Consider the following 14,001-nt stretch of genomic DNA (forward strand, 5'->3'; position numbering starts at 1 on the left):
GGGGTCCCAAACACTTTACTTTGAGGAGTCATGGGGGTGGGGAGCACAGAGGACTTGGGTCTCTCATCAGGAAGCACAACAGATTCCTGCAAGGGTCTAAAACCCTCACTGGACCTCACAAAGACGACCTGCAGAAGGGAGTCAACATCGAAAATTATCTAGGTCAGAATTGCCCCCTTTCCTGCATATTGTCTCCCTACTCCAACAATCTCCCCAACTGGGCAGGGGGCTCATCCAGCCCTCAGTCTGACAGAAGAAGGAAGAGGAACATTTTAAAAATAGCTAAAGCTTGGTGAGCACTTGCCATGTGCCAGGCACAGTTCCAAGTGCCTGCCTGGCATGTACCACCTCGTGAAATCTCATGAAGGAGGGCCTGGTGCCTCCCCATCTGAGGTTGAGGGAGAAAAGCCCTCGGCCCCTGAACTCAAGGTTACTGTCTGAACTGGAAGGCAGCCAGCCCTGACAACTCAGGAAGTGTTTTTCAGTTTTCCTGAATTACCTAGAATTCTGCATTCTTCCCCTCCCACCTGCCTAGCACAACCTTCCTTCCCAATTGCATAATGGGCTCTCAGGTATTTGGAGGAAAGGCAAGAATAAGAGTAAATCAGAATAAATACATCCTTGTTAAAAGTGGTTTAAAAATGCCTCTATGGTTGAAGTAAAAACCAGTCCTATGGTAGCTGGGACTTGGGAGGCAATGACCAAATCCAAGGCCAGCCAAGACACAGTGGCCCTGATACCTCAGGGATGGCTCCGAAGCACTAACAGCAGGAAGGAGCTAGAACTTGAGTAGATGAGTACAGGGAGGAAACAGAGAGGCCAGGGCTGCAGCACAGGACAGAGCTAAGCACCAGACCCTTAAAACCCCCAGCACAAGCACCTGCTGCAGATGACTCGTGGGGGTCCCACTCTCTGCCCCGACATGAGCCCCTCTGGGAGGCACTCACCTGCTTGCAAGCAGCCCTCCCAACCTCCCTCCGGCCTTGCAGTATGTCATGGGGAAGAGCATGGAGCTTCCTGCCCACCTCGGCCCAGCTATTAGGCTGGAGTCCTTCCTCTACAGCCTTCCAAGCAGAGAAAGCCCCCCAGCCACAGCCCTAAACCCTCTCCTCCACAACTCAGCCAAGAACAGAGAGAAAACGGAACCCTTTATTCTCATTCTGGAGGGCTGGGAAATGGCTTGTGCTTTTCAACATGAAATGTGCCTAAAAATAAGCTGTGAATTTCAACCAGAGGTTGAAAATAGCTCTGGCAGTGAACAGAGCTCTGTTCAGAGTGAGCTCAAGGATGGCCTTCATTCCAAGAGTGAGAGCTGAATGCTGCAGCCTGAGCAAGGGTCCTGGGCAGGGGGCTTTCCAGGGCAGAGGGGCCATCACATGCTCGTAGGGCTGCCCTTGCCATGCTCTGTTGGCGGGCCTGCCTCTGGCTTTAGATTGCCATACTCTACCAGACACAAGGTACCTGGCCTGGTGGCTTCCTAAGACGCCCCAAATGCCCAGGTGTGTCTCATGCAGCTTTAGGGTCCAAGGGCCAGGGGACAAAAGGAGCTAGAGAGGGAGGGGTCATGAGATCCAAGAGCTCCTGGGGCACAGGCCAAGCCAAGCCACCCTGGCCAGCCACCAAACTACTCACTGGTTACTATCTTGGAGCCAGGGAAGCCAGCAGGCAGGAAGGACAAGAACACTCCAATTGTAAGTGAAGAATATCAGGTTGCTAAAGGTCTTTTTTTTGTTGTTTACCATCACCTCTGGAAGATTCCAAAGTGTGACAGGCCAAATGACATTTTTATAAAATAGACTTCTGCTAGAAATAGGCTAGAGACCCGAGCCACAGCTGCGGGGATAAGCCCAAATCTGGCCCGATCGAGCAGGCTCGGCGTGGCCCACCCTCTGTGCCGTCTCCATGCCTCCTGCCACAAGGACATCCCTACCCCCAGGCTCATTCCCACACTCCTCCCGCTTCTGCAGCAGCCTCCCTTATGGGCTCACTCCTGAGGTAGGAGTTAGTGCAGTGATTCTTGACTGGGGGCCATTCTGCCCCCCAGGAGACATTTGGCAATGCCTGAAGACATTTTTGGTTGTCACAAGTAGGGGGGTGGGGAGATGCTATTGGCAGCTAGTGGGTAGACGCCAGGGATACTGCTAAACACCCTACAATGCACAGGACAGCCCCCACAACAAAGATTTATCTGTCCCAACGGATGAGCAGTGTCAAGGCTGAGAACCCCTGGGTTACTGGAGGGACAGTATATGGATAGCTGGAGGGGCAGGGGCTCATCGGATGCACCGGCTCCTGGCACGTGGCTGCAGAGCACCTGGGCCCCCAGAGGAGCTGAGATGCCCTGGCCAGCCATGGGATCGGTCACCACATCTCAGTGCCACGGAAGCCTTTGGGCAGGAAAGCTGAGACTATACTCGTCAGCTTCCCTACCCACCATGGGGGCAAACCTAACCACCAGGCGGTGCTGGCTCTTTCAGGCTTGGGAAGACCAAAATAACTCTATGGATGGCGGCAGTGATGGCTGTGCAACAACATGAATGTACTTAATGCCACTCAACTGTACGCTTAAAAATGGCTAACAGGAGAAATTTTATGTCATGTATATAAAATGCAACAAAACAAACAAAAAATCCCTTAGCTCTCCTCTTGGCCTGGGAGTCCTGAGATCAGACACACTCCTACAAGTGTACTCCACATGGTGTGCAAGCTTTGGCATGGGTGTGTGTCTGAATGAGGGCCCATACATCTCTTCAGTGTCCCAAAGGGGCTTGTGACAAATAAGGGAAGAGCCATAAACAAAGAACAATTTCAGGACTAATAAGTCAAGTCACGGTGTGGGTCAGCAGAGTTCAGCTCTGTCATACATGGGGTCCTCAGAGCCCGCCAAAGGGGTACGCAGGTCCCATCGTGGAAAACAGAGGTTTGGGAAGAGCAGGTGCTTTGTCTGGGACCAGACGGCTAGGGTTCAGACCCAGTTCTCTGACCCTAGAGCCCATATCCTTTCCTCTGTTTGAGTACCATGTGGTGATGCCCAGTGGAACTGACTACAGCTCTGTCGTGGGCCTGAAGGTAGTAGGGGAACAAATGGTTTTCCTGAGCACTGGTGAGCACTGGCATCCCATCCATGCCAAACTGCCCTGTCCTGCTGGCTTCCCCCACCCCGAACACCTTCATGCTAGATGATCAGGCCCCACAGCTCTGGGATGCAAGGGTGCTCCACACCCCGTATCTGAGCAGGACTGAAGGGACAAGAGGTGGCTTGTCTGAGCTACTTCCCTAATAGCCACAAGAAAAGGAGCACAGGATTCCCCCCTTGCTGATGGTTACTGACCATTCCCAAGAGACAGGTGGCAGTGCCCTTCCCTGGGATGGGGAAAAGCTGACAGGCAGCCCTCTGCCACCTGCAGCTTCCAGCTCAGTCAGCCTCGCTCAGAGGGGCCAGCGTGGTGAGTCTGTAGGTCCAGGCATCTGGGGCAAGTGACTAAGCCCCAGATGTCTCATCTGTGAGTAAGAGTAGTAACTTTGCCCACCCAGCCGGCCAAGGTAGGGGATAAACAGGGCAGCACACATAAAGGCCTTGGCTGGACCTCCCTATCCTCAACAGATAGGGAACAGATGCTACAGACTCCATAGGATCCCAGTCCTGCAGTTTGAAAAATGCCTTCTAGGGGTGTCTGGGTGGCTCAGTTGGTTGAGCGTCAGACTTCGCCGACTTAAGCTCAGGTCACGATCTTGTGGTTTGTGAGCTTGAGCCCTGCATCAGGCTCACTGCTGTCAGCACAGAACCTGCTTCGGATCCTGTCCCCTCTCTCTCTCTGTCCCACCCTGCCTTGCACTCTCTCTAAAAAAAGAAACATTTCAGGGGCACTTGGGTGGCTCAGTCGGTTAAGCGTCCGACTTCGGCTCGGGTCATGATCTCACGGTTCATGGGTTCGAGCCCTGCATCGGGCTCTGTGCTGACAGCTCAGAGCCTGAAGCCTGTTTCAGATTCTGTGTCTCCTTCTCTCTATGCCCCTCCCCAACTCATGTTCTGTCTCCCACTGTCTCAAGAATAAATAAACATTAAAAAAAAAAAATTAAAAAAAAAAGAGACATTTCGAGAAAGAAAGAAAGAAAGAAAGAAAGAAAGAAAGAAAGAAAGAAAGAAAGAAAGAAAGAAAGAAAGAAAGAAAAAGAAAGAAAGAAAGAAAGAAAAGGAGAGGAAAGAAGGAAGGAAAGGAAAGAAAGGAAAGGAAAGAAAGGAAGGAAAGGAAGGGAGGAAAGGAGGGAAGGAAATGAAGGAAAGGAAAGGAAAGGAAAGGAAAGGAAAGGAAAGGAAAGGAAAGGAAAGGAAAGGAAAGGGAAGGGAAGGGAAGAAGATAGATGCCTTTCTAGGTAGACCAAACAGCAGCAAAAAGACCACCATGCAACCCAGTCATACCCCAACAAACCCCAAAGCTAACAATCAGCTATTCATTAGCAAACGTGGAGGAGAACATAACCTCCCAGCTAAGGCAACCCTTGGAAGAAAACTTTAAATCTCAAGCTGGCCTATTCCTAGAGGGAGCCCCAACACACAGGATGGGTATGTTTAGGGGGGTGTGGGTGTGTGTGGGTATCTCGCTGGGGTGGGGGATCCCTCTGCTGGAGCCAAAGAAAGCTCAGGATGGACTCAGAGACTTCCTGGTTCTATTCTGGGCCAGCCTTGAGTTGCTGGGGGCCTTGGGCAAGCCGCTTCCTGTTGTTCAGGCCAGTTTCCGTGGGTGGGAGAGGCTACACTGCCTCTAGGGTCCAGGAGGGAGAGATTCAAACAGCTTATGGCCACTGGCACTTAAAACCTTCAGGGCTTCACATCCTTAGCTTTTAAAGCTTATTTCAGCCAAAGCTGAATGCAACTTTATTCAATGAGATCATATCAGTTCTCAAACATTTTTTCCCCCAAAATATTTGTCAAAAAATACCATTAACTATCTTAATTCGGGAACACCAAATGGCCTTTTACCGACAAAGGTACTAAAAATGGCTTGTGGCTGAGGAACTTCCTTTCCATGGTTTAAAAAAAAAAGGGAAGTGAGAGCAACAGGGCTGGGCCTTTCCCATCCGTCCCAGCTGTGGCCCAGGCCCCACGCCCTCTAGGAACCTCCCGCAGGGTCCTGTGGCCCAAGCCTCAGCAGGGGACAGGTCCTTCCTTTCCTCAACCATCAGTAGCATATGCCATGGAAACACCCCCTGACCAAATGGCAGGGGGCCTCGGCACCTGCAGTCCTCACGTCTTGCTTGTTAATTCTAGATTTGAAACAAAGTACAAGCGCCGAAGTATTATTCACCGTTTGCCATGACCACCAGAGTTTCAGGGCTCAGGACATACCCGCTGAGCCACTTACCAGATTCCTGGAGGAGGTGGCCAGGGTGGCTGGGGGCCTGTGCACTTTTGTGACTTCTCCATAATCGACAACATCAAAGTTACTCTTCCAAACCATCACCTGCCAAGACCCACAAGCACAGAGAATCAGGAGGAGAAGAACCCTTGCCAGTCCTACTTCATGGAAAATGCGAGCCCAGAGGCCACCTCGAAAGTTCTAGGCCAGTGGCAGGATAGTCCCCACCAGACACCCCAGCTCAACTCTGGGACCTGCCCCACCTCCCAGGCTTTCCGGACAGGCCTCGAGAAGACCTGGGTGTGCCATCAGGATGGACTCACTGCATGCTGCCACGAGGCCTTTGTACTTGCTGGTCCCTCCCTGCCGTGTCCCAGCCCAAGTGTAGCTGTCTCCTCAAGCTAGAGTGTCCTCTTCCACAGCATCTTCTCAGAGAGCGCTTCCCTGGCCTCCTACTAACTTTTATCATAGCTCTCTACTTATTTCCTCCATAGCATCAAACTTCGTAGTTATTTAATTTCTTTGTCCCTCTTCCTCATTTATCATCTGTCTCCCCACTAAAATAGAAGCTCCCGAGGGTTGTGGCCTGGCCTGTTACACCAGACCACTGCGGTCAAATTCCCGGCTCTGTCCCTTACTGTGTGGCTCTAGGCAAGGGATTCAACCTCTCTGTGACTCAGTTTCCCATTTGTGAAAAGGGGATGATCTTCTGACCTCACAGAGACAGCTTGGCACAGACACTGGTACCCAGGGAGCCATGGGCAACACACCCCTTATTCCACAGTCCACTTGAAGGATTTTCACATCCTAAGGCTCCTCCAACAAAAGCTTGGCAAACAGCCCTGCTGGGGAGCAAGAACGTTCCTATTGGAGAGAATCAGCCCCATGTGGCTGCCCTCTGCCAGGGTCACTTCCAGTACAGCAGGAATTGTGGAGCGTGGCCAGTGCTCAAGTGAGACCACAGAAAAGCCCTGTGTCCAGGTAAGACGAAAACTCAGCATAAGCAGGACACTTTCCTGAGGCTGTTTGCCACTCCTAGAGAAGCCTACCGTTTACCGCTCCCTGAATCATGGCCATTAAGGTCTCTCATTCCTCCCGCCTACAAACAGAATTAGCACACACCCCCTTGTTCACAGGGCCATTTGTAACTGTGCTAGTCTTGAAAAATTCCCGGGAATAGAACAGTATTACGAATGCGAAGATTCAAATGTCTCTCCAAAAAGGCTCTCAGAGCAGACTTTAATAAAGCAGCCAGGGAGCTGATAGGAGTGGCTGCCTGAGGAGGGCCCAGAGTGGGCGGAAGCCCTACTTTCTACCAGGCTGCCTCTCGTACTATGTGACTTTCTTTTACCATGACTATTTCTGGTATGACTCTACTGCACTATTTTCTCTTGCTTAAGCAATGAGCCAGGCCTCCACACCCAGGGACAGCTCAGGGGTCCCCTTGGTCTTCCTCCTCCCTTGTCTGGTTAGCACAGAAACCAGTGCTGGTGGGGGGAGACACACACTGCCTCTTATCCAAGCCATGCTGAAATAGCTTCCAACAACCCTCTGCTTTCTTGGCAGAAACTCGACCCGGATTGGTCCACAGGAATGGGGTTGGGGCTCATTGGAAGGCCAATGGGACTTTTCTGGCTGAGCAGAGCTGTGAGGCCCAGCATCAAGAGAATGAACATTCTGGGGGCGCCTGGGTGGCGCAGTCGGTTAAGCGTCCGACTTCAGCCAGGTCACGATCTCGCGGTCCGTGAGTTCGAGCCCCGCGTCAGGCTCTGGACTGATGGCTCGGAGCCTGGAGCCTGTTTCCGATTCTGTGTCTCCCTCTCTCTCTGCCCCTCCTCCGTTCATGCTCTGTCTCTCTCTGTCCCAAAAATAAATAAAAAAAACGTTGAAAAAAAAAAGAGAATGAACATTCTGGGGGCACCTGGGTGGCTCAGTCGGTTAAGTGTCTGATTCTTGATTTCGTCTCAGGTTGTGTTCTCACGGTTCTTGAGTATGAGACCCGCGTCAGGCTCTGTGCCACCAGCACAGAGCCTGCTTAGGATTCTCTCACTCTTTCTGCCCCTCTGCCGCTTGCACTCTCTCACTCTCTCAAAAATAAATAAACGTTAAAAAAAAAAAGAGACAGAGAACATTCTGGGCAGGAGGTACCTGGGCTGATGGGCAGAAAGCTTGGGCACACAGGGTGACAAAATGGGACAGGACCTCCTCACACGTGTCTTCTCCCTGCGGCCATGCAGTCTGAAAATCTGATCCCTCAAAACTATTTGCAGAATAGGAGCAAAGAGGGCATATGACAGAGGTGGGGGCTCCAGGGCAGCCTGATCTCTGTCATCTGCTGAGCCTCAGTTTCCTCATCATACAATGGAGGGACCAGAGGCCCTGTCCACAGGGCCGCCATGAGGATTAAATGAAATATGAAGCTTTTGCCACATTGCCCACATTGCCAGGCTATGTATGTATCCCCTAATTATCTCATCAGGAAAATGAAGTTATTTATTTTTTATTTTTATTTTTTTTTCAACGTTTATTTATTTTGGGGACAGAGAGAAACAGAGCATGAACAGGGGAGGGGCAGAGAGAGAGGGAGACACAGAATCGGAAACAGGCTCCAGGCTCCGAGCCATCAGCCCAGAGCCTGACGCGGGGCTCGAACTCACGGACTGCGAGATCGTGACCTGGCTGAAGTCGGACGCTTAACCGACTGCACCACCCAGGCGCCCCAAAAGAAGTTATTAAGAACCTTCATTTTAACTTTTTAATGGCAATGATAGCTCAGGATCCTTCCAACCCATGCTGGTTTGAGCAGTTAGGGTTTTAAGATGCTGCCACGGGATCAGCACCCCTAGGAGACCTGCTTTAAGGAGACGAGCACCCTGGGTCTAAGTACCCCACCCCAAGTGCCAGCCTTCATGGTCGCTGAAAGACACCAAGGAAGCTAGTGAAACCTGGCCCATCCTCAAGATGCTCTGACCTCCTGTTCTCTTCTGATAAGTACCAGTCAACATGTCTTAGACCAATCTTTACTTACTTGTTCATCAGAACCTCCAGAAGCAAAATACTCTCCCGTTCTTGAAAAAGCAACAGTGGTGGCTGGACCCTGTCAGAACAAACAAACAAGAAAAAACACCAAAGGTCACCGTAGATGTTAAATGCACAGGAAGAAAACCAGAAGCTCCCGAATGGGAGCAGCAGCAGGACAAAGGGCTAAGGGCCTCATTTAGCCCCTTGTCCTCCCTCACCTTTGGCAGAGACACCTGCAGAGCTCAGCCGTGAGTGTCACTGCTGAGGCCTCTGCTCCCCACCACCACTGACAGCACAAAGGCCAAGCCAGGGGGTCATAGGTGGGCAGAAAGCCCTGCTGGGTTGCCATCACTGTGCCCACTTCCCAAGGATAAGATGGAGGTCGGACAAGTACACTGACTTATCCCAGGCCCAGCACTGGCACCAGAACTTGGGTCCCCCTGGCCCAGGTCGTGCTCCTTCCCGACACCACCCTGCAGCTGACCAGAGAAGTGTGCAGCCCTGAGGAGGAGCCAATGAGCAGAAACGGGGTGCAGTCAGGGAGCCCAGGTGACACAAGAGGCCAGAATCAGGGTAGGAAGGAGACTGGGGAGGGGGTTATGAAAGGTGTCTGAACAGAGGAGCAACGAGATGTCTCCCTCTAATGTGCAAATCACTTTCTTTATGTTAGGACCTTTGGGGAAGAAGTACCAGCTCCGGCTTCCCAGGTGCTGAAGGTCCACATGACCATCGGAAGGGACACGCCAGGCCTGTGCCACGCAGTGCTTTGAGGGCCCGTGAGTTTATCCGGGCTTGGAGCAGGGGCGCATAATCCTCTAGTAAAGAGGGAGGGCTCTTCCTCACATGCCTGAAATCTGCTGCAGAAAGATGCACGGAGCAAGAATCTGTTCACACACCACCGTGAACCATCTCTTCCTCCTGGCCAAACTTTCAGCGTGGCAGTACTTGGCATTCCCAAAGAAAAACCAGATAAAACAGATTCTCTCCTAACTGATGACAGCATGGCCACTATTACAAAGGCCACCTCAGTTCCTCCAGACCAGAGCAGGGAGCAGCAAGAGCCCCAACTGCCAAAATGAGATGCCTCCGGCCATGGGGCAGACATAGGAGGTGGAGCCATGGACAAGAGGAACACTGGGACACACCTCCACGATGCTGGAAAAGACAGAGAAGTTCTGGGCTAAAAAACGGATCTGAAGTCATGGAACGAGACCAGCTTCTGCCTGCCCAGAAGAGAGAGACAGGGCAGGTGGAAAGATGCCCCTGGGTACGCTGGGCAGGAAGGAATATGTACCCCCACACTTCCCCATTGTATCTACGGCCCCTCCTCTCCAAGGTGCCCATAATGAAGGTGGTGAAGAAGAAAGTAAGTACGAGGCCAGCTAACACTAACCTGCACTTACCCACTTCACCTTCAGAGGATGGTTTGCACGCTTACCCTTCCTACAGGTGATGCGTCCCAGAGGAGAGACCAAGGCCCAAGAGGTCAGAGACAAAGCCTCCAGCCTGTGCCTCTCCCCACCTCCTCTCACAGATGGCCTGGGGTTCAGGGCAGTCGGGAGTCCTATATGGCCATCCAATAGGACAAAGGAGATCCATTCTTATGATGGGGAATGTCAATTACACCAGGGAGTGTGAAATGCCAGGTGCAAGGCATCATGAGCCACAAGTGCAGGGCCAAGTGAGGGAGGGAGCAGATCACGCATCACCCTAATACTCTTCCGGGTGAACAATCCCCAAGGGTTAACACAGTGGGGTGCGGGATGGAAATTTCAGGTGACTTTCACTTGATTCTTGGAAATCTTTGTTAATTCCTCATACTTCGAACTCTTAAACAGTGAGTATATGGTATTGCTATGTTAATATAAACACAAAACAACAAAGCTATTTTCATTTTGAGGAAAAACAAAAAAGGAAGAGAGAAAAGAGAAGGAAACCAGGACACGCAGTGTCAACAGAGACAGGCTCTTTGCCTGTCCAGAGCTCACTGAGGAATAGCGGGTTTCCAAGAAGTCAGAGCAACTAAGGAACGAAACAAATATTCATCAGCCAGTCTCCTTTCCTGTTGTCACTCAGCCACCAGATGCCAAGTTGCCGACAAGATTCTGGAGGCCAAGGGCGCCTGGGTGGCTCATTTAGTTAAGTGTCTGACTCTTGATTGTGGCTCAGGTCATGAACTCACGGTACGTGGGATCTAGCCCCATGTCAGGTTCTGTGCTGACACAGAGTGGAGCCTTTCACTTTCTCTCTCCCTTTCTCAAAATAAGTAAACTTAAAAAACTTGCTGGAGGACAAGCAGTGGCAGCACCACTGAAGAAGGCAGCCGGTAGCCTGTGGCGTGGTGGGGGACTGGGACCAGAAAGCAGAGGCTAGCGCTTTCCCCGGAGTCCAAATGCCAGGAAACTCTCTGGGGATGATGCCAGCAACATACAAGCAGTAAGGGGAATCTTGGGGGTGAGACCCACGGTCTTCCCCAGCAGTGCCCATTTACCCAGAGGATTGCTCAGCTCCCACACCAGGTACCTTGGTGTTCCTGGAAAGAGCAACATTCCACAAACGCTCTTGCCTGTCTGTCTGTGGCCCACAAAAACAGCCCCGGGGAGCAGGTGGCCCTAGGCTCTGCTGTGGGACAAAACCAGCAGGGACTAGAACGCAGACCGAGCTTCTCCACCACTGACAAACATAATCCCAACCCTTCGGCACCCAGACAACCCCGGCCCCCACCAACCTTGCCAGGGCCCCTCCTCCTGCCCTCACTGGTGCTCCAGCCCCACCAGCCTGCTCAGGGGTCCTGACTTCGAGCTCCAGTCTTCTCTTGCTTCAGGATCTTTCTGTGACCTCTGGCATTGAGCTCTTAATTCAGTTATTTCTAATCTCTCTCCGTTTTAAATAAACTCCTTTAAGGCTACACATTTGCCTCTGATTACCACCCTAGATACATCCTCAAAGTTTCCAATATGCAATATTCTCACTGGTGGCCACCTCCAAACATTTAGTTTCCACAGTGATTTACTCTTTAGCCCAGCAGTTACATTCTGGAGTGCATTGTAGCTTCCAAACCATGGGGGCTTGATGGGCGCTTTTGTCACAGACACTGATCCAATGTGATACACGTTGAAATCATTCTGCCTTCAAGGTGGCTTATTCTTTTTGGTTAATCAGTTACTCTCAATGCATTAGTTCACCAGCTCAGGGCAGGAATGTTGCCAAATTGTTTCTTCTCCCAGGCAAGACCCAGGGGCCTCTCCAGAGACTCCTGAGTATGACTCTGAACTCTCTGCTGAGACTTTAGCAGTGTGGTCTGAATGCCAGAGGTCCTGCCTGAGATCCTGGTCCCCTCTGGCTCCAGGCCATGTCTACAGGTAGGATGCCTCACAGGCTCAACCAGATCCTTCCCTCCCTTTCTGGATCTGGCCAGCTTTGGTGAGACCATTCATTCTGCTTGGTCGTCATGAGCACTGGATGCAGCCTGGCCTCCCACTCCACTCTCCCTCCTGATGCAGCTGCATGTGGCCCTCGAGGTTGGCTAGGCCCACACCCAGTCACTTCACCAAATGCCATCTTTGCCTTGACAACCTCCAAACCAAGAGCCCCGCACAGTCTGCTTTCTTCACTCTTGAACAGCAAGGTGTTAATCAAGAAACTTGAAGGAAAAAAAAAAAAAAAAAAAGGCAAAACAAAGGAGCCCATGGTGTTTAGCTCCCATAGCTTCTGGGTGACTTTCCCTTTAGGGCCCCTATAGCTGGTCCAGACCCCTCTGCTCTCCTCACTCCCTTCCACCGGACTCCCTGAGGCCCCTGTGCACCTGAACTCTGACCACTGTGTCCACAACAGCTATGCTGGCAAAGACCCAGCCAGGTACCCCATCCACCACCACCTCACGAGGCTTTTGTAATGTTTTTCACTGGCTACCAGCCAACAAATAGTAATGTCACAACACATGCCTGGTGTCAGAAGTAACAGAAGAGTGACCATTAAACAAAGACATGGAGACCAAGGAGGCATAAGCGGCCTCTGGTGTGGGAGCCCTGGTCTCTGATTCCCCAGGCTGCTTCTTCCACAAGCCCCACACCAGGGAGGCTCCTGCATTCATTCACCAGCATCTTGCTGTGGGCTGGCTCCTGTGTCTGAGTAGTGGCCCCGTGGACTAGGAGTGGCCTCTGGGAAGAGCTGGTGCCCAGAAATGCTGAGGCTCTCTCCTGACCTTGGCCAAGGACACCTCCTCCCAATCCTCAACCCTGGGCTGCTGGCAGGGGACAGAAAGCCAGGCAGGCCTCTTGGTTTACTCAAGGTAGGAGTACATGAGCTGTTCTCCCTCGTGATGTCCCCTCACCTCTCCCAGGAGGTGCCCAACCATCCAAACCAGGTCTGAGCTTCCCAAGCATAAACCTAATTTTCCAAAATGAAATGACTACACAAGGGGCCGCAGAGTGCCGGAAGAAACAAGGTGGCAGGGCGGGGGGGGGGGGGGGGGGGGGGCACGTTCAGAGAGCCTCCTTCCACCTGGAGCCACCTAGGGGCAGCCCATGCATCCCAGGCCACTCTGTCACACTGCCGCCTCTCCTCCTTGACCATGTGTACCCCTTTACTGCCACTTGCCCAGCCCCAGCCTAGGCTCTGGCATGACACAAGCTCCCAGGGACATGGGTGGATCCCGTGCCCTGAGCCTGTGATTTCACAGTAAACAAGCCTAGGAGCACAGCCCCAGGTGCAGACAGCAGCGCCAGTTCTGGGTTCTAGGCCCTTAGTTGGATGGCTGCTCACCTGCACCATGAGCCAGCTGGGGTGCGTGGAACCACATGCCCAGTGATTCCCGTGCAGCTCAGTCACTCCACAGCAACATGAACGCCAACTGCATAGCCATAAACACCAGATTTAACTCCCACCCACGTCCCGCCCACCATCCTCTCCCAAATAGCTCTGGGGAGTTAAACCAAATGAGCATGGCTCAAGATTATGTTTCAGAAAATACAGAAAAATAAATCTGTATTTCTAGCACACTGCCCCCACACTTGCCACCCAGAGCTATGGGGGCCTCGCTCAGGGCACAAGGTTTCAAACAACAGCTGTACTTGCTGGGGAAGTCCTTCCTTCTTCTGCTCTTCCCTGCTGCAAGGTGAGGGGTGGGACAGGATGAAGAGGCCCCTGTGTGCCCTGACACCCCTAAGTCTATACTGGATTCAGCAAGAAGCAGGAGCTCCTTAAAGCATAAGAGACTCTTAAAAAATGAGAACAAACTGAGGGCTGATGGGGGGTGGGAGGGAGGGGAGGGTGGGTGGTGGGTATTGAAGAGGGCATCTTTTGGGATGAGCACTGGGAGTTGTATAGAAACCAATTTGACAATACATTTCATATATTTAAAAAATAAAAAAAAGAAGCAGGGGCTCCTTTTCCTCTTGCTTAAGTGTCAAAGCTGTGGCAGATCCCCAGGGCAAGACCTTCCAGAGCCCCAGAGAGGGCACTGGCACCTCTGCCAGGCCACTGCCAACAGATACCTGGCCTGTCCTCCAGGAATTGGGCCGTAGAATGTGGCCTGACAGGCGGGACTAATAATGGGCACTGCAAACAGACCTGTGGACCAAGGCACCAGCAGGCCACACCTACTCAGAGCAACTGGTGGGGA

General features: G+C 52.0%; 1 protein-coding gene and 1 long non-coding RNA gene across 12 annotated transcripts in view; one reads left to right on the forward strand and one right to left on the reverse strand.

Annotated features, from left to right (window-relative positions):
- POC1A (POC1 centriolar protein A) overlaps positions 1 to 14,001 on the reverse strand; it is a 101,195-nt gene that overhangs the window by 40,747 nt on the left and 46,447 nt on the right. For 10 of the 11 annotated variants that reach the window (XM_045051020.1, XM_023249402.2, XM_019822527.3 and 7 more), the window contains 2 exons: positions 8,386 to 8,454; positions 5,364 to 5,462 (listed from right to left, as the gene is read on the reverse strand). In XM_045051020.1, the coding sequence (XP_044906955.1) occupies positions 5,364 to 5,462; positions 8,386 to 8,454 (168 nt within the window). The remainder of the gene's footprint in view (positions 1 to 5,363; positions 5,463 to 8,385; positions 8,455 to 14,001) is intronic. The other variant, XM_045051021.1, reaches the window with a different exon arrangement.
- LOC109495863 lies at positions 8,698 to 11,288 on the forward strand. Its single transcript, XR_002151604.3, has 2 exons — positions 8,698 to 8,951; positions 9,049 to 11,288. It is a non-coding gene; the product is annotated as an uncharacterized LOC109495863 (long non-coding RNA).

The sequence above is a fragment of the Felis catus genome, chromosome A2 (genome assembly GCF_018350175.1).
Source record: "Felis catus isolate Fca126 chromosome A2, F.catus_Fca126_mat1.0, whole genome shotgun sequence".
Lineage (NCBI taxonomy): Eukaryota > Metazoa > Chordata > Mammalia > Carnivora > Felidae > Felis > Felis catus.